This window comes from Cannabis sativa, chromosome 4 (genome assembly GCF_029168945.1).
Source record: "Cannabis sativa cultivar Pink pepper isolate KNU-18-1 chromosome 4, ASM2916894v1, whole genome shotgun sequence".
NCBI lineage: Eukaryota > Viridiplantae > Streptophyta > Magnoliopsida > Rosales > Cannabaceae > Cannabis > Cannabis sativa.
The window spans coordinates 5,774,357-5,795,014 of NC_083604.1; the positions used below are offsets into that span (position 1 = coordinate 5,774,357).

General features: G+C 31.4%; 3 protein-coding genes, 1 long non-coding RNA gene and 1 other non-coding gene across 6 annotated transcripts; 2 read left to right on the forward strand and 3 right to left on the reverse strand.

The window, feature by feature from the left end:
- Positions 1-3,669: 3,669 nt before the first annotated feature.
- Positions 3,670-3,742, forward strand: TRNAR-ACG (transfer RNA arginine (anticodon ACG)). Its single transcript has one exon. It is a non-coding gene; the product is annotated as a tRNA-Arg (tRNA).
- A 318-nt stretch (positions 3,743-4,060) lies between these two features.
- LOC115714258 (UDP-glycosyltransferase 708G1) lies at positions 4,061-5,845 on the reverse strand. The gene has a single exon (XM_030642888.2). The coding sequence runs from the start codon at positions 5,769-5,771 to the stop codon at positions 4,269-4,271; it is 1,503 nt and encodes a 500-aa protein (XP_030498748.2). The 5' UTR covers positions 5,772-5,845; the 3' UTR covers positions 4,061-4,268.
- Positions 5,846-6,161: 316 nt separating this feature from the next.
- On the forward strand, positions 6,162-8,404 carry LOC133036632 (uncharacterized). The gene is made up of 2 exons (XR_009687207.1): positions 6,162-7,459; positions 7,557-8,404. It is a non-coding gene; the product is annotated as an uncharacterized LOC133036632 (long non-coding RNA).
- A 1,040-nt stretch (positions 8,405-9,444) lies between these two features.
- Positions 9,445-11,979, reverse strand: LOC115714170 (GDSL esterase/lipase At5g14450). 2 transcript variants are annotated; one of them, XM_030642741.2, is made up of 6 exons: positions 11,795-11,971; positions 11,135-11,526; positions 10,816-11,028; positions 10,324-10,496; positions 9,954-10,224; positions 9,445-9,838 (listed from the first exon to the last, which is right to left on the reverse strand). In XM_030642741.2, the coding sequence occupies exons 2-6, from the start codon at positions 11,478-11,480 to the stop codon at positions 9,582-9,584; spliced, it is 1,260 nt and encodes a 419-aa protein (XP_030498601.2). In that variant the 5' UTR covers positions 11,481-11,526; positions 11,795-11,971; the 3' UTR covers positions 9,445-9,581. The 2 variants fall into 2 exon arrangements, with proteins under 2 accessions (XP_030498601.2, XP_060969184.1); XM_061113201.1 differs by having other exon boundaries at positions 11,135-11,979.
- Positions 11,980-17,573: 5,594 nt separating this feature from the next.
- LOC115714172 (GDSL esterase/lipase At3g27950) lies at positions 17,574-19,841 on the reverse strand. The gene is made up of 5 exons (XM_030642743.2): positions 19,480-19,841; positions 19,039-19,248; positions 18,783-18,955; positions 18,284-18,554; positions 17,574-18,209 (listed from the first exon to the last, which is right to left on the reverse strand). The coding sequence occupies exons 1-5, from the start codon at positions 19,697-19,699 to the stop codon at positions 17,968-17,970; spliced, it is 1,116 nt and encodes a 371-aa protein (XP_030498603.2). The 5' UTR covers positions 19,700-19,841; the 3' UTR covers positions 17,574-17,967.
- Between the last annotated feature and the right edge of the window lie 817 nt (positions 19,842-20,658).

Genomic DNA, 20,658 nt, shown 5'->3' on the forward strand with positions numbered 1-20,658 from the left:
CTATCATTTTCTAATATCCATTTACTCAAAAAACACAAAATAATACATCTAAAATGATGAATCCAAAATGGGTTTATATTGTTAAATCTCATATATATCTCAATAAAAAAAAATATAAATGATTGTTTTCAAGACATATATGAACACATTTAGAGGATAATACTCATATTCACACAACCTTAAAACACATTAATCCGAAAAATCACCACAAATTTCAGATTTGAGAAAATGGGTTTATGGAAAAAAAAAAATTGAGCCCTAAAATCAATAACTTTGGCTCTTGATACCAATTGTTAAAATAACGATTACTCATAATCATTAAAGCCAAGATCTAGTATTTATTTAGAGCATCAAATACAATAAAACACATACCTCCCATATCATCAATCGAGCCATTATCCTTCAATGTCTTTAATGAGACTCACCACCAATCCTTGAGCAAAAACTAGAGAGAACACTTGTGGAGCTAACCCCTTTGCCTTTACCATACAAACTCTAATTACCTCTCACCACACATAACATACATATATATATATATACACATGTTATTACCCTTATAACCCTAAGAGGTTATTAACTAATAGGGCTTTTGAGGTCTTTTACGGTATACTATAATTTAATGGGCCAACTATAGTATTAAGGGTGCTCTCATGTGCCTCTAACATATAATTAAGTTGCTAACCATCCCATTATGGTTATGAGTAACATTAGGCACATAGTTAATGATTGAGTATTATGGAATTAAACCTATGATTGTATTAGTCCATTATAATAATTCTAACACTTCCGATTCTTGATTTTTTTTCTTTGATTTCTAAAAGCATTCACTTAATTGGTTTGGTTATTTATTTTGATTATATATATATATATATATATATATGGTTTCTAAAGTAAATTCTAAGCCAGCTGATCATCACTTCATATATATCTAGCTGATCAATGTAAAGATTAAGATAATTAAAATTAAGCTTATATATTCTTATACCATTGATTAATTAATTAGAATTTGTTGATTCATTAATTTATTTAACTCACATGTATATATATATAAGATACCAATATATAGTAACAGTAGCATTAGAATTTGATTGATTGATTACGTACTGTCAGATTCTTTTAATTTCTGCAGAAAACCAATCCCCACAAATTAATTAGGATGATCTGTTGATTTTAATGCGGACTTGTTTGATCTCTTCATATATAACATTAGTTTCAAACTAAATTTTCTGGTTTAAATTTTGTGGTTGAGTACGTAAGCTATATATACTTGTTTTGGAGACTCGATCGATCGGTTTTAATTGCTCGAAATCTGGGTCCAAATGCATAGACATGATTTCCAAGAGAAGATTTATATATATATATATATATATATATATATGCTGCTGCTGATGTACGTAATTAAAGTCTTAATTAGTTACTGTTAATTAAGAACATGTATGTGGGTTACAACTTATTAGATTACTCATTTCTTTCATCAACTAGTAGTACTACTGGTTTGGAATTGATATGAATTTATATAAGGCCTAGCTTGCTTCTTAATTAATTAATTAGTAAATCTTATTTAACAATCTGACTCAATTTGGTCCCAAAGAATTAATAATGAAATTTATTATGAGATGATGCTCATGAGTTCCCATCCTCATCTGTACGTTAACACCATAACCAAATCAGGACAACAAAGACCATATAACATTTGCATTATATATCATAAATAATCCATAATCAAAACTTAAGAGAATAACATATATACCACTCTCACTCTCTACTTACTTGTGTTACATATATATTAACAATAATTCTTCTGCATTTAATTTCTCCAATCACATTCTCACTCTCCTACGTACTACTCCTATGCTACCTATATTATGACTTGGCCCAATAATAAATTAATTTTTGAGTATTACAAACACTAGTATAAATCAAATCACAAAGAGATCACTACTCACAATTTCAGATCACTTTCTTCCAAAATTATTATACCATTTATTTAAGGATTGGAATTAATATAGTGTTAATTCTATTATATATGGTTTGTAATTTTCACTTGATATATTTTTTTTTTTTTTTGTAAACCGCTTGTTGTTAATGACAATATATAGAATTTATTATGCTTATGAGCGCTTTTATTGATTCTGAAAAAATTATTTGATCTAAATCTGTCAGTAAATTTGAATCTGCTAGCAAGTTATCGAGATTTGCAGTTATGCTCTCGAGCTGATCATTCTTCATTAATTCTTAATTTTGAAGCATTATTTGGTGGTTCTTGCTCTACTACGATATTTTTCTCGTCATTTATAAATACTCATCTTGACTCTCTTGTTCTACTACTATGATATTCTCGTGTACAAATTTTTTCTTTTTGTGTTTGGTTCTTTATTCTCATTATTTGTAAACGTCTTCTTTTCTTTTGATTTCATTTTATAAATTTTGCATAACATTCAAGTACATTGCTGCAAAAAACTAAATTCAAATTAAGTTTGACTTTATTATTACATACATATGCATGCACTAAATATTAAAAGTGAATACTAATGATCATTAAGGGTATTTCGTAGTACATGTGTGTCATTGGATTCAAACAAATGATACTCTGTCATCTTTCATAGAGTTATTTTTTTATTTGGCTCCATAAAATCTAGAGTCCTTCAAGCAACTAAGTAGTTAATTCGGTTAAAACTTAACCGACTTAACTGACTCCTGGCATCGAGCTCTCTCCGGACATGTATCACGTTTCCTGGACAGACGTCCCAAATTTATGCAGCGCAATTCGGAAGGACGTCTCGGATAGGCATAAAGCCTACTAGAACGGACTATCCAAAACCCCTTCCTTGAGGAAAAAGCTAGCCTTCCAGAACTCTTTTCCAGACGACAACCAACTTTCCATAAGACTTCTTCCGGATGGACAAGCTAGTCTTTTGGAGCTCCTTTCCGAACGACGACCAGTTCCCTTTCATTCAATTTTGGGCCCCCAAACTTATGGTTTTACGGAATTTTAAACATTTTTACGATTTTTTTGATTTTATTTACAGAAAATACGGTCTTTTTATGTTGTACTCTTGTTAATTTATTGTTGATTTTTTATTATTTGTATGTTATTTTTTGTTATTGTTTTGATGTTATTTAGATGTTATTGTCATGTTACTTTTACGTAATTTTCTTGTTATTTTCGTGTTGTTTCTATGAAAAACTATAAAAATGTAAAAATAAATAAATAAACGTAAAATGTAATTTTTTCACAAAAAAAATTATGCCTTATGTAATTATCCCTAAAATTATTGAGTCATTTTTAAATGAAAATGTGGTGTTTTTGAAAATTATTAAAAAATATAAGTTTTTAAAATATTTTTTTTTTTTGTTTTTTTGGCCTTTGAGCTTGGGTTGTAGGCTGGCGTGGCGCCTAATGGGATCCGACTCTGGGGTTTGTATATATGCAAACCATAGGAGATTCGGACCAAATCAAAACTAACTTTAGATGAAGAAGACACAGACAAAATCATACCAGATTTTCTTTAGTTAAATTATAACAAATACTATATACTACCAAAGCAAGCACGATCTCTGAAATTTTTTACTAACTTCAGTGACAATTCCTCAGAAGATAATATATCTTTCCAATTATATGCTGTCGTTTTGTAAAGTAAATTATGATTTAATATTATTGAGTATCAGGACTTCATGGCCCAATGGATAAGGCGCTGGTCTACGGAACCAGAGATTCTGGGTTCGATCCCCAGTGAAGTCGGCTTTTTGCCTTAACAAACTGTTTTTGTACTAAAATAATATTTTCTTTTTATACTATTTAATATTTTTTTACTTTGGAAAAGAAGGTCAAGTGGGTTAAATTTTGTAGCGACATTTTTCAACAATTTTGTACATTCTTCGAGTGGATTAGCAAAACCTGCAATTTCCAAACTACGAATATTATGATCAACATGGCTTTAACCCCAAAATGAAGCTCATTCTGTCCAATATCAAAACTGTATAATATATCTCAAAATAATGGATCATTCCCATTCTCAATCTTAAATTTAAGTTATAGGATTCTGGAATAAGACATGAATTAATAACCAATATCAATATCATAATATCTGTTAATGTTATACTACTTCATCATTGAATAGCTCATTCATCAGTTGGACCCTTGTACTAACCATCCTCGAAAACCTTCACATCCACTCACTGCAACAAACGTAGGGGCCTTAGCCGATTAACATTTCATGACTATTTTTATTCATTATTACATAACGAGAACAATCAATTTTTTTAAACTATTCTTTGGTAGTTTTCTTGATATGCCATTCTTGAATAAGTTTGTCAAAACTTTTCTGCTGGCTTCCGCCAACTCCACCAGCTTGACTTGCCATGTCCAGAATTTCTTCTGCTCTCCGCCTCAGCAACTCACTTCCCATGAATTCTCTAACTCTCTCACCAATCTCATCACTTTTAATCTCACCACAACCCAACCCCCAACTCTCAACCCAAACCCCCAGCCCACTAGCACGGACCACCTCCGCATTGATCCCTTGGTCCCCATGTAATGGCCAAGCCAATATCTTAACACCATGAGCCGCCGCTTCCACTATCGAGTTCCACCCACAGTGGCTCATAAACCCGCCGATGGCTCTGTGACCCAAGATTTCGCCTTGGTTAACCCACTGTTTGACCACCAATCCCTTCCCTTTAATCTTCTCAATCAAATCCAAACCAAGTACTTCGCTTAACTCATTGTCATCTTCCTTGTCCACTATCATATCCTTCACTACCCATATGAATCTATACCCACTTTTCACTAAACCTTCTCCCACCTCTCTCATTTGGTTTCTGGGTAGAGTCGTACGGCTCCCGAAACAGGCATACACTACCGACCCATCTGGCTGCTGATCGAGCCACACTGTCGGCGTTGACCATTCAGTCTTCTCGAATTCAAACGGTGGGAATGGTCCGACGGTGAATAAAGGCGGCAGAGCTTTACTTACTTTCCCGCCATTAACAGCTTCCACCGACTCTTTTTCTAATCCTTCGAAAGAATTTACCAAGATCCCATTAAGTCTCGACAGATTCGGAGAGTCCTCCATTAATATCTGAGCGAAAAGGGTATTCGTATCCAGAAGCAGAGATGGGATTGACGATTTGGATATCGGTGAAATGCCTGGAATTCGTAAGAGACCATCTTCAAAGGGGTTTGATTCTGAGTTGGATGGTTCCAAACCAGAGGCCAAGGTCGGGTAGTAGGAGATAAACGAAAGCATTCTAGCCGAAGACGAGAAAAGAACGTAGCTTGGAAGAGAGAGGCTTTGAGCGATGGGGATAAGAGGGGTTACTAAAGTCACGTCGTGTACGAGAGCAGAGACAGGCGACGAAGTTGAGGATAGAAGAGGACGGAGGAGGTGAGCTGAGCGACGAACGGCTTCGAAGCGTAGCCAAAAAGGGTCGTTGGAGTTGACTGTGGCAGGGTCCATAGGAAGGAGATGAAGCTGTAAATGAGTGACTTGAGGAAATGCAGAGAGAAATTGAGAGGTGAGTCGAGACTCGGCTAGAGAGACAGTTGGGTTGATAGTTATGAGTGTGACTCGGCAGTCGTTTCGGCGGAGGAGCAAGGCGGCGAAACGGAGGAAGGGGACAAGGTGGCCCATTCCGGCATTGGGAAACAGAGCCACGTGGGCTGTTTTGGGGTTGTGGATATCATCAGAAAGAGTCGACATGGTTGGGATTAGAATAGGAACTAGCAAGGATGAAGAAGAATCTACTGATGTAGATGAATGGTTGATCATTAATTATTGAGAAATGGTAAAGGGTAAGTTTGAGCCATTATTTGTCATTATTATTAGTCAGTTACAAGTCAATATGGCTAGAAAGTCACTTATCTATCTATCTATCTATCTATCTATCTAGATTAGTTTAATTTTGAGCATTGCTATTAGTAACAACTACTAATGCCTAGCAGCTTCTCAACATGTTATGTTAGCATTGGCTAGCGATACTTCTTAAAAACTATTATATTAAATTACATGGGACATAATACTTAGTTGGACCAATAACAATACTGATACATAGGAGAGTGCTAAGCACCACTGGTGCCTTTAGTATTTCTCTTTAATTTTTCTAACTACATTAAATTAATTTTCAATTGTAAATAAATATTTAAATTTAATATTTAATGGTAATAATATTTAAGTTATAAATTTAGAATTTTTGTAATTTCTGATTGATCCAAGTCATTAAATTTTTATTTTTTAAAAAAAAATTAGTTAAATATACTAATAAAAAAATTACACGTAAATAATGACTTAATATTTAATGGCCAAGTACTTCAGAATTCAAGAAATATAACTTAAGTATTATTACTGCGAAAAATTAAATTTAAATATTTATTTATAATTGAGAATTAAATGACACAAATTACTCTTTATTTTAATTGATATTATTTTATTAATAAAAGATTTCTTTTTTAATTAATACATAGATTTTTTTATTAATATTTTAAATAATATGGAATTGGAGGTAGATAGTTAAACAACAATACTACCTACCTCTCATTCATTAATTAATAAAGTTGTGCCACCTACCAATCACCATCTTAATTTAACTCCAGTATTTATTCAATTTAATCCGAATTATTTTATTTATAGTGTATTTGATTCACACTAAGAGCTTGTTTGTACATCTTTTGGAAAAACTAAAAATTACCATTTAAAAAAGTTGTGATAAAAATATATTTGGTAAGCAGTTAAAAAATAGCTTTTAAAAGAATTTTTAAAAAAGTTACAGCTAAAAGTTAAAGCTGCTCCAATCTAACTTTTGAAAAAAATTATTTTGATTAAAAAACTATAATAAATTTATTTGTACTAAAATCATATTCACTTATTTATTATATATTAGAAAAATAAAAAGGGATAATTGCGGCAAAAGTCTCCAAAAACTTGGAGTTGATACATATTAGTCCCCAACCTCGAAAATTGGCGGCAATAGTCACCAAGGTCACTTTTTTGTAAGTCTGTTAGTCTCTCTTTCTAACAGATCCGTTAAATCAAAATAAATGACACGTGTCAATTTTTTATTAGTCCAAATAATAATTTTAATTAAAAAAATTTAAATTAATATAAAAAATAAAAAAAATATTTTAAATCATAAAATTACTTTTTTTTTTCTTTTTCTTTTTCTTCGTCATCTTCTTCAGACAATTCCCAGCCATGACCCTCACCCCATGCCCATCTCAGCCACGACCCTCACCACCAAAATTCACCAAGAAAATTCATTTCCAAAAATTAAGGTTTCTAATTTTTTTCTTGTAAAGTAAAAAAATATCTCAGATGGGGAAATTATTGTCTAATCTCGACCAACATAGCACCAAAGCCCTCAATCTCATCGTGCTTCAAAGATCGACCCGTTCATCGAAGAGATTGTGATCACTGATGCTCATGTCACTTTCTACAAGTTCAATATCGAGAGCAATCAATGGGTTAGTATCTCATTCCTCTTTTAGCTCCCAGTTTTTTTTGTTGAGAATTTATATAACAAGCAGAAAAGAATTTTTCTTTTTTTTTTTTGTGTGTTAGATCCTTAGAATCTTACGATTTGATTGTGAAGGAGCTCCATTTTCAAGTTTAATGGAGAACTCTGGTGGTGGTGCTTTAATTAGATCCAACCGGTTCTCTCTTATTAATTCTCATCTGTGTATATATATACATATTTTAATTTTTCTTTATTTTTTTATCAAAACAATGGTGGTGGTTTGAGTAAAAAAAAAATAGATTTAAGTTTTCGTTGGAGATTTGGTTCGTGAGTGTAGCAAACAGGGTTTTGTTTTGTTTCCTGGTTGTCTTTGATGCCGACGGTGGTAGTCGGTGACCGTGGCTGGGAATGGGGGTGGTGGCTGGGGATCGGTATGGGTATGAATCGTGTGAAGAAGACGAAGAGAAAAAAGAAAAGAAAAGAAAAAGAAAAAGAAAAGTTATTTTATGATTTTAAAATAATTTTTTTTAGTTTTTTTATATTATTTTAAATTATTTTAATTAAAATTATTATTTGGACTAATTAAAAATTGACACGTGGCATTTATTTGAGTTTAATGGATCAGTTAGAAAGAGGGACCAACGGAGTTACAAAAAATGTGACCTTGGGGACTATTACCGCCAATTTTTTAGGTTGGGGATTAATCTTCTTCAACTCTAAGTTTTTGGAGACTTTTGCCGCAATTATCCCAAATAAAAAAGGTAAATATCATTTTGGACCCTGTGTTTTGTAAAAGTTACCAATTGAACCCTCTATTTTGTTAAATGATAAAATGAACCCTGTATTTTCCAAAATAGTACAAATAAGACCCTGAACTGATTTTTGGTCAAAATAAAATTTAATAATAATCCAATCTAAAGGTGTTATGACAAAACTGTTTACATTCTCTATATCTGTTCGTGTTAGAAATTTTCTTTGTGGCCACTTTAAAAATGATAATTTTTTGATAGCACTCAACATACCGGTCCAATTTAACATTTGATATTGAACTATGACAATTATATTATTTTTAAATCAATAAAAGACATTCATAACTACAAATACCAATGTATTAAATCGACATGGTCAATAAATCTAGTAATTAGGTAAAAAATTATATTCAACAAGTGATCAATTTAAAATAACATAATATCTTTATCAGTCCTCAACTTCACTGATACCGTGATGCTTAATAAATAAGCTAGTAAAATTAACCATCTTTTTTTCTATTTTTAGAAGAATGTTGTTTAATACTTAAAAGTTTATTCAATTTATATTTAATTTAGGTTTAAGTTCTTAATATTAATTTAAACTATAACTGTTTTAATTTTAAAATATGTATACTATACATTTATTTTTCAAATCAATTATTTAAACACCAAAAACTAATTATAATAAAAAATAAATATCAGTTTGGATGGGTAACGAAATCATTGGATGAATTAATCTTTTTTTATTTTTTCATTAAACAGGCTACAATTAGATATTTGCAACCCGGCATTTATATCGAGTTAGTAAAAATACACTTTAACCAACCAAATCAACCGATATACACCGCTACCTAGAACAAAAACAATGGCAATGACCAATAACTAATGATGTTCCAACAGACACCACCAAGAAAACAAAGCCTTATTTGTTGGTGTGTGAGGGAACAATGAGAGTTTATAATAACATCAAAATACAAAGGAAAAGGCTTAGGCAACAACAATATCTTCAAAGAATCTCTCACCAATGGCTGAGGTTGAACCCTTGTACAAAACATCATACCATCAAAATCATGAGCTTGAACAGTTGGAAGCACTCAAGACTGCCAAAACCAGTAGTTGTTCCGATCAAGTCGATGAGATTGACACAGGCATTGCAGAATGATCTTAACTAGTATAACCAAATTTTCAAAGTTAAGTCACTCATTCATCACAACTGCAGTCATTGCATACTATACAGCATAACTTTCATGAACATGATTGATTATGAAATATTTGGTGTTACAAATTGAGTCTTTTGACCGACTAATGAAATATTTCATGAACATGACAAAAAAATTATGTTATTTGATCTTTCATGACCTCGTAAAACCACCAAACATATCAAGATGAATTATCAGGATTATGGCAAGCTTGAGCAATGGGAATTTTAGGATCGGAGAGAGAGCCATCTTGAATGCGGTGGGCTACCCATCTATTTGCAGCGTGAGAATAATGCACACCATCCCAATTAATGTATACTAATGGATCACTACAAGCATTCCCAACAATCTCAGACCCATTTACCATGGCTTTCTTCCCACATTGTACATAGTAATCTTTATAATGCCCACAGCATTGTTCAAGTGGATTACCAAAACCTGTAATTTTGACACTACGAAAGTTAACTATGATCAAGAATACATCAAAGTTGAGTGCACAAACAAAGTTTTCCAAGTAAAAATGCAACAGTTGGATCATATATCAGGGACGTACCGTACTTCTTTGCTTCGGAGATTAAAGAATATTTGGCTGAATAGATGTCGACATAAGTAATAACTGCATCAGGTAGTTGCACCCTAAGTTGGGAAACTCTCTGGTGGAGCTGCGTGTTGAATTCCTTGGCCACTTCATTATGGGACTTGACACAGCCAATTTGATCCATATTTTCAGGTTTTGGAGAATATATTATAACAGAAAAAGGTAAACATCCAATAGGACCAGTGTTATGGATCCAGAACACTCTTGCTCCTAGTTGGTATAGTTCCTAAAGAAGAAAAAAATCACAGTTCAACGGCAAGGTAAGGCTAACGGCATTATTTAACTGACCAGAAAACTGAAGGCATAAAATTCTCCTCCCTTTTACCTTGATTGCCTGAGCAAACGTACCGATAGTTTTAGGAAAAGATGCCTTAAGTTGTTCTTCTCCCGTGGCTTTAAGCCCAAAGTGAAGATCATTCTGTCCAATATCGAAAGTGTATAATGCCTTGGAGAAGTCCTCTGGTCTAGGGAGACTGTTCTTGAGATCTAAACTTGAAGCTGAAGAATAAAAAAAAACTTTCAAGGTTCTGTTCTACCCAAAATTCCTGTTAAAAACCAGTTCTAACTCAAAATTGATGGCAATGATGGAGAACTACAGTATTATAAGTGTATCAAAGTCAACTAGTAATATCTCAAAGTAATGGATCTTTCCCAGTCTCAATCTTAAATTTAAGATCTTTCATGGCAATTTAAGTTAATTGGATTCTGATACTGAATTAAGAACTATTGTTCTGGTATAATACATGATGCTATAACCAATATCAATATCATCATATCTATTAATGTTCTTCCAAAACAAAACAACACATTACCTAACCTTCATCATTGAATAGCTCATCAGTCCGAGCCTTGAACTGTTTAAACTGCAAAATCTGTATCTCCAGAGAGATTGGACTAAAACCAGCCTCGAAAACCTTCACATCCACTGACTGAATCGTTGACCCTCCAGTTGCGAAATTCGCTCCGTGTCGAAAATTGGTTCCAATGGAGTCTAAATAAGCACCCAAATATGGTAGACCCAATCTCTCAGCTACATAATAAAACCGTTCCAAAGAAACTAATATCAAATTAGGTTTCAATTTCAATTTCCCAAATCATAGTAACAATGGCTTAAAGTAAATAAATTTCAGTCTAACCGATGAAATCAACGATGACTTTCCCATCGCAGTACCTCCCGGAAGGTTTGTGGAAGAAGGTCTCGCCGTTAGGATAAGGGAGTCTATGAAAGGCAGCTGATTTGCCACCGGTATCGGAATTGGAATCGCCGAAGTTGAAAATGGCCGGAAAATGACAACTGCTCCGGCGAGTAGAAGACAGAGAGTTGTTAGTTAGGAATTGAGAAATGACAGAGGAGGTAATAGCGAGAAAGAAGACCAACGTAAGCAATTCCAGAGTCCTTCTGAGTGGGAGTGACGAAGAAGAAGAATAAGCACCACCCAATCTCCGAGTGAGATTGCCCAATATGGGTCTGAACCAGTCCATCGACAGAAATAGATCTGTTCTTGAGCTTTTGTCAAACCTGGCTTCCCTTTTTAGAAGAGATTATCAAATTCATGAAGAAAAAATAGATCTTTAATTATTATTATTTTCTTTAACAGTTAAATTCATAAAATAAAATTAAAAAAATGTTGCTAATAATTTAAATTTGATGACCATTTTGCTAATAATTTAATATTAAAATACATATTAAATTGGGCAACAGTTTCATAGATTTACCAAGCTAACACTCATGAAATATCATGTTATGTTATGATAAAATTTATATGTTTTTGGTGGTTAATTTATATATTTAATACCTGCACAACTCTGCAATAGCAACACATTGAATAAAACACAAAAAAACTTCAGCATAACTAAGGAAACAATGAAGTAACCAAAAGACATAAAACAAAGATGGAACAGGAAGAATTTGAGTTCAGCTCTAATCCGGAAGGAGAGACAACACAACCTAAAAGATATTGTAACAACTCCAATGTTATTCAAGATTCCTTAGTTGTGAGAATCAAAGGTAAGAGAAATACAAGTGAAGGACTAAGTGAGGAGCAACTTACAAGAAACTCAAGACATTGCTGCATTTATAGCGCATCTACTCATAATTATCGTTAATGCCCAAATCGTCAACAAAATAATGGATCTCAAAGGTCACGATCTAGCAACAATCAAGCAAGAGCTGACTCATTCAATGACCACACTTATACGTATTTTTTAAACCCGCGTGTCACAATACAAGAGTCATACCACGGTAACTCATATTACTAGCTAGTTTTTATGATTTAACTTTTTATGATACTAATATTCAAAAATTTCACTTTTATTTATTTCATTTTATATTTGAGGTAGGTATTTAAGGTAATTATTTCTTCTTGAACAAATTTTAAGAAAGAAATAATATATATCTATGTTGCTTTAAAAGTTGCAAATCCAACATAAATTGAAGACAAATTATTGATGGACAACTAAATTAGTTTAGGTAAAAAACCTATCTTATAAGGTAAAAATGTAAAATATTTCTATAGTAATTTTTAATCTAAAACTTAATTATAAAAAAAAACAAATACACCAATATAAAATTCAATATATAACAACACTTATTTTCATTTATTGATCCCTCTTAAAATACATGTTAGAGATATTATTACAATGGATGAAAATCAAGATATATACAACTCAATTGTAAAAATAATACAAGGACAATAAAAGAGATTGATTAAATATATGTTACAATACATATATATACACTATATTATAAATATATATATGAAAGGTAGAAGAAGATAAGAACACATGTAATATAATATAATGCATATATAACAAGAGAATAATATATATGTATAGACTCACTCACAACCTTGAGTGTAGATTAGTGGGGATCACCATGACTTGAACAAGGTATTACACCTTTGTCCAAAAGCTTATTTCCCCCTATCTCTAAGCACTAAGGGAACTCTCTAGGAAATAGCTTTGAGAATTATCAAGCCTTAGGGTTTTCTAGCAAAGTGCTTTCTTGATAGAAAACTTCATCTCAATGAGCACATTAGACTCCTTTATATAGTGTTTAGATGATCACTCTAAGGATTCAAAATACCACCTCATTTCTCTCCCATAAATGAGTATTACATTTTGTAACAACTATATCATCATAATTTTGAAATCCTTAAACCAAATTGTGTAACAACCCTTTTATTACACTAATAATATGTGATCAACACAAGAGTTACAAATGACAACAAATTGTAACTCCTCTCCAAGTTACTATGTAGGTTACAAAAGTGTAGGTTAAGTTATAGGTTACACATTTATTTACCATACACACTTAATATATATTATTCACATAATATTATATATTACCACATTTTAATCTACATATTATTATATTAAAAATAATATAACAATCCCCCACTAGATTAAAATGTGTGACACACTTGTAACACACTTGTAACATTTATTTAATCAATCAAAATATTATATCAAAATATAACATTCCCCCACTTTGATTGAATAAATACACACTTTTAAAGAAGTCTTGCTTAGGTGCATTAGGTAAAATGTCTTTCGACTTGAATTTTACCTTAGTGTAGTTACTACAAAGTTTGATGAAATTTTGGTTGCCGTAGCATTGAACCATTATTCCTTTAGTACAAACCGGTGATAACACACACACCCTCGCTAATGCTCACTTGAGACAGCATGTCTCGCTCTTGCACTGTTAATGGCCATGTGCAAAATTCCAATTCATGGACTCTCTAGAGAATACTCCCAATTCTCATAAGAGGCGGCACCTACACCCATAGGTGGAGTTTTAGTGTCTCACCACTCTTTAGACACTTCTTAAGCTTAAGTGAGTTTTCTTAAGCTTAAGCTCCATTAAAAAAACCTTTCGGTTTTAACCCTCAATTTTCACCACATGTACTCATTCATAGATGAGACAATTGAGTACCATATTCACTCTATTGACTTGTTATTACCTATTGAACTTAAGACTAGATGTTTACTAGTGTTAAGATAGGTTACCATCAATGAGCAAAACACTAAGGGAGTTTAGGTCCCATCCCTCGAAAATTCATGCTTTAATCTTGTACGGAGATTAAGCGATTTGTTATAACCTCTCACTATTGATTCCATGTGAATCATGCATGCCAAAATATAGTGTTCACTTTGTGACCACTTTTGTCCTTAAGTACTTAAGCTTTGAAAATTCAATCATAAAAGATTAATTTTCACACAACTCAAATTCTCAATAATTTTGATACCAAGCATATCAAAATTAAACACTAATTTAGACACCAAACATGTCTAAATTATACTTTATTTTAAGACACCAAGCATGTCTTAAACTTTTCACATTGGAGTATTACCCCCACACTTTCAAATTTCACTATCAAGATAATATCTTGATTTTAAAAATATAGAAGACCACTTTGTCTCTATAACTCTTTTAATTAATTTCCTTCTTGAAATTATTTTCACTTAACTTTGACACCAAAATATGTCAAAATTTTAGATATACACATAGCCTAATTTGATTTAGAATTTGAATTCAAAATCAAATAAATTAATCAACAATGTCTCAATACATTTTGATTAAATTTGTGGCTCACCCCCACATTTTTACTATAAAGTGTATATAAAATATCACTTTTGTGTATTTTCCTCTTGAAATAACTTTTTAAGGTCACCTTAAAAAATATCATTTGACATTTTTAGTTTTCTCAACAAAATTAAAATGTCAAACTCACATTACTACTCATCAAATAATGTGATTATTTTTACCATAATTTTAAGCTTATCTCCTTATTGAGATTAGCCCAAAATTATACCAAAGTTAACAAAATTCTCATCAATTTTGTTCACAACTTTGATCATTTAAGATTCAAAATTGTTTCTCCAATTTTGTTATCTTTTCACTATTTTTGAATCCACATTGATTCATTTACTTTTGAGTCCAAAATTGCTCTTCCAATTTATGGCTCATTTCACAAGTTTGGATTCACTTTTAATCCATTTGTTCTTGCTTATGACAATGCAAGTCCAATAAAAGTGTAACTCTCATAGTCCACTATTCCTTATCTCAAATATGAGATGATTATCTCTTATAATCCAATAAAAGATGTAACTTCTCAAAAGCCATATTTTATTATCTCATAAAGTGAGATGTCCACTACTAAATTGAAAAAGGATTTAAAATATTCTTTATTCACAAAATAGATGATAATAATTCTCACAATAATAATAAACACTATTTTATTACTATCAACATTATTATCATTCTATGTAACTCATATATTAAGATAATATGTATGTAACTAATCAACATCTCAAATGTAACATACACATAATATCAATATTAAATTCACAATATATATGTTACACATCTTATATATATATATAACATATATACTATAATATACATATCATATACACATAATATATATATTTATTACACAACTATATATGTTACATACCTCACACATATATAACATATATATACACATTAATATACATGATATATATTATATACACATATATAACATATATTATGTATGCATGTCTCATATATAAATACATAAAAATAATTATTTCTACATATTTAATCTCATTAATATATATTATATCACATGCTCTACATATATATAATATATATTACTCATATATATACATATTATATATTATATATCTCATATATATACATATAATAACATAATATAAATTTAAATATCATATTATATACTACTATATATTAATATGATACAAACACATAATCACATATATGTCACATATATATAACTCATATATATCATATATATTACTATCATATAAAATAGTAAATCACATTATATACCACCATGCTCACCCATGAATGGTTTTCACATAAAATCTCTTATCCTTGTATTCTCACAATCTTGATTTATCACCTCTTCCATTGAAAAGGAATAAGCTTTTGATTGTTAGAGATATTATTACAATGGATGAAAATCAAGATATATACAACTCAATTGTAAAAATAATACAAGGACAATAAAAGAGATTGATTAAATATATGTTACAATACATATATATACACTATATATTATATATATATATATGAAAGGTAGAAGAAGATAAGAACACATGTAATATAATATAATGCATATATAACAAGAGAATAATATATATGTATAGACTCACTCACAACCTTGAGTGTAGATTAGTGGGGATCACCATGACTTGAACAAGGTATTACACCTCGTCCAAAAGCTTATTTCCTTATCTCTAAGCACTAAGGAACTCTCTAGGAAATAGCTTTGAGACCATTATCAAGCGTTTTCTAAAGAAAGTACTTTGATGAAAACTTCATCTCAATGAGCACATTAGACTCCTTTATATAGTGTTTAGATGATCACTCTAAGGATTCAAAATACCACCTCATTTCTCTCCCATAAATGAGTATTACATTTTGTAACAACTATATCATCATAATTTTGAAATCCTTAAACCAAATTGTGTAACAACCCTTTTATTACACTAATAATATGTGATCAACACAAGAGTTACAAATGACAACAAATTGTAACTCCTCTCCAAGTTACTATGTAGGTTACAAAAGTGTAGGTTAAGTTATAGGTTACACATTTATTTACCATACACACTTAATATATATTATTCACATAATATTATATATTACCACATTTTAATCTACATATTATTATATTAAAAATAATATAACAATACAAACTTTCATGAGTTTTTTTAAAAAAAAATCTAAGCCCATGAATCTCAAAATGTTTGGGAGGAAACTAGCCAATGTAATACGAAATATAAAAGCACGAGATATTTTGTATTCTACTTTTATTACATCATGCAGAAAATATAAATATATTTGATACATAATATAACGTACCCAACTACCACTTCACAAATCTATCAAAAAAAATATGAAAAATTAAAAAGACAAAAATAACTTCAATCCTACAACATGGATCCACCAGTATAATTGGCAAAACCTTTATTAAAACTGGAAGAAACCTACAATAATAAATTAGCAGAAAATACTAAAATACATTAGGCCTTACTCAGCTGTATCACAATCTGTAATTTTATTAATTTGACACAAAACTGACTACCTATAAATATAAATATATATATATATATATAATATTTTTAGATGTTACTCTATTCTATCACTAAAGGGAGGACATCATAGGAAACACGACCATAAGCTGAAAAGACTTGGCACCTAGAACAACAACAATGGCAATGACCTTTAATGAAAACTAATGATGTTCTAACAGACACCACCAAGAAAACAAGGCCTTGTTTTTTTTTTATTTTTGTAACAATGAGGGTTTATATTGACCACAAATACAAAAATATTAACAAATCAGATAATCTGATTTTTTAAAAAAATAAAAAATAAATAAATAGCAACATGAGTACCCAAAATTTTAAGTTTGTAAACTGCATAATCTCAATGATTTTCTTAGCGGCATGGTACTCAATATTTGCAAAATTGTAATTTTTTTCCAATTTCGTCATTACAAACTTTGTTATTGTCTTAAACATGATACATATAAGGCCTAAATTCTAAATCATTGAGTCTTGACGAAAACATAAAGTATTAGTTACTTCCAAACTGAAAAATTACTGTTTTACAAACATTGAGTACTTGCCGTTAAAAAATTATTCAAAACTTTAAGTACTTATGCCGCTATGTTCTCTAAAAAATCAAAATTGTAGTAGAGGAGGCAATAATGTCATAATACAACATCACTAGTACAACAATAGCTTGAAAGAATCTTTCACCAATGCTGAGGTTGAACCCTTGTCCTAAACAGGATACCATCAAAATCATATGAGCTCGAACAGTTGGAAGCACTCGAGACCACCAATACCAGCAATTGTGACAAAGCCATTGTAGAATGATCATAACTAGTACAACCAAAATATCTCATTTTGCTATAAACTTCAGTTTCATACAAGTTATGAACTAGAACTAACTGGTACATGCTTTAGAGAGGGGAACAGGTGGATCTGAGTATGAACCATCAAGAATATGATTGGCTATCCATTTGTTTGCAGCTTCACTATAATGTATGCCATCCCAGCTAATGTGTTTTAATGGGTCACTACATGAAGTCCCAAAATATTCAGTCCCATTTCTCATTTCTGTCTTCCAACATTGGAGACCATTATCCCCATAGTGTTTGCAACAGTACTTAAAAGGACTAAGAAACCCTGCAAATCCCAAATTATCAACAGATACATATATATACATATGAAACTTAATAGCTAAATGATGAAGTCTTTACCATATTTTTCTGCTTCATTGATTAAGGAATACTTGAGAGAATAGATATCAACATAATAAAGAGCTGCACCAGAGAGTTGAGTCCTTAGTTTGGACACTTCCTCTTTAAGCTGCTTGTTAAATTCTTGAGCCACCTCATTGTAAGATTTTATGCAGCCAATTTGATCAGTATCTTCAGCCTTTGGTGGAAAGGTAATCACAAAATAAGGCAAGCAGCCAATGGGACCGGTATTATGTATCCAAATTATCCTCGCACCTTTTTCGTAGAGTTTCTGAATCAGTTTCATTAAAAATCTAGGCTTAAACATTAGTACCGAAGAACAGATGATCTTACTTGATGAACTCAGTTGAAGATTTAAAGAAATAATGCTTCCAGTAAACAGTCAAGGCAACATGACAAAAATCAATATGATTTCTAGCTCATATTCTTATATAGCTGATCCTTTTATTGTGTATGCTATATATATTAAAATAAGTAACTGATATGGACACAAACTAACCTTTATGGATAGAGAGAACTGGTAAACTATGTAGGGGATGGATGTGTTTAACTGCTCCATTGTCAATTTCATAAATCCATAGTGAAGATCATTCTGACCACTATCCAATGTGTAGAGGGATTTTGAGAATTCTTCTGGTTTTGGGAGATTACTTGTGATCTGGGAGTTCTTAGCTAAAAAAAACAAACCCCAAAAAATACAATCTTTTAGGCCCTATCAAATTGATTTCAGTCAGCTACTAGCTAAAAGTCCTAACCTTCTGAGTGAAGCTCTTCGGTTCGGTCTTTAAGTTGCTCAAACTGCAAAAGCTGCAAATTGAGAGAAAAAGGGTTAAAACCAGCTTCATATAACTTGGCATTTACTGCCTGTAGTGTAGACCCACTTGCAGCAAAGTTGGATCCATGGCTGAAATTCGATCCAATTGAATCAAGGTATGCATTCAAAGATGGTAATCCCAAATGTTCAGCTGAAAAAGAAGAGCAAAAACAGTGTCAATTTCAACAAAGAAATACCATTTAATACTCATCACTAGTACCATACACTTGAACTGAACTACATAGTACAAAAAACATGCTGTTATGCTATGCTAGCCCAGAAATATAGCTCCTTTGGAGAAAAATCCCAAAAGGGTACCACCTCTCAATTCAAAATATCATTTTGCTTTTGCATTGGGGTCTTAAAATATGGACCAACATACCTATAAAATCAATGATGAGACGCCCATCAGAATACCGACCAGAAGGTTTACCAAAAAAGGTCTCACCATAAGGTGGAGGAAGCCGGCCAAACACCGCCGAGACAGTGCCGGTGTCGGAGTTGGAATCGCCAAAGTTATAAATGGCAGGAAAGTGACAAGCTTTTGATGGGTATATATACAGCAATGAAGCCAGTAAAACAACCACAATTGCTGCTGCCATTTGACTCTTTTATTGATAAAATTTAACAAATCTAAAGGATTAAAGTTCTATGAATTTGATCTGAGATGTAAAACATTAACCATGTTCCAATTCCAAGTCTAAATAATATTTTAATGTAAATTACTATATTAATGATAATCACCCAGTAGTGGACCTAGACAAATGATTAGATAATAGTACTATTAAAATTGGGTAATTTTTTAATCGTAAAGTGATTCTCATGATTTCTATTTCAACGATTTTTTTTTTTAAAATTTTTTTAAGTCCTTATATTAAATATAGTTTTTTTACTATTGTTATTCCACATTATCTTTTCATTATATTGTGTGGAAATAGAATTTTATTTTGTTATTTTGTAGGTTATTTAACACCTACAATTACAGAGAATTACTGATAATCCTAATTTTAAACTTAATTTGTTTGATATAATTTTTCAACATTTTTATATTAGGGTGCTAGTTTGTTGTTACTAGCCAAAGGGTAATACCTTTGGCTAGTTATTCTTAGAAATTCTGTTAATTTTTTAGTTTTTAGTATTGCTGAGAGTTAGAGTTATGAAGTGTGTGTTAATTTCTAATTTTATATATTATTTTATTTTGAAGATTGTCATTCTAATATAACTGTTTTTTTGTTTTGGTGTTGCAATTTTGATTTCTAATTATAAGACAACTAGTTAATAATGGGAAGGTGTTTCTTTAATGTGATGTGGTGCTCTTTGATGACGTTATAGCTTTATTGTCTAAATTTCCGGGGCAGTTTTGTCCCATGTGGCTCGAGATGAGAATTTTGCAGCGCATGGTTTGGCAAAGCATGCCCTTCGGTTAGACAATGAGCTATCCTAGTTCGAAGAGGTGTCGTCACCGATTGTGAATTGCTACTTTGATAATCTTGTGTGAATTTGATCACCGCGTCAAAAAAAAAAATAGCTAAAATCTGAAGATAATTTGACCACTAGGCAC

Coding starts and splice junctions, on each gene's coding strand:
- LOC115714258 (XM_030642888.2), bottom strand. CDS start 5,771: ATGATCAACCATTCATCTACATCAGTAGATTCTTCTTCATCCTTGCTA.
- LOC115714170 (XM_061113201.1), bottom strand. CDS start 11,480: ATGGACTGGTTCAGACCCATATTGGGCAATCTCACTCGGAGATTGGGT. Junction 11,029..11,134: donor AGTCATCGTTGATTTCATCG/GTTAGACTGAAA, acceptor TTTATTATGTAG/CTGAGAGATTGGGTCTACCA. Junction 10,497..10,815: donor TGAGCTATTCAATGATGAAG/GTTAGGTAATGT, acceptor TTTATTCTTCAG/CTTCAAGTTTAGATCTCAAG.
- LOC115714172 (XM_030642743.2), bottom strand. CDS start 19,699: ATGGCAGCAGCAATTGTGGTTGTTTTACTGGCTTCATTGCTGTATATA. Junction 18,956..19,038: donor CGAAGAGCTTCACTCAGAAG/GTTAGGACTTTT, acceptor TGTTTTTTTTAG/CTAAGAACTCCCAGATCACA. Junction 18,210..18,283: donor CAATGAAGCAGAAAAATATG/GTAAAGACTTCA, acceptor TGGGATTTGCAG/GGTTTCTTAGTCCTTTTAAG.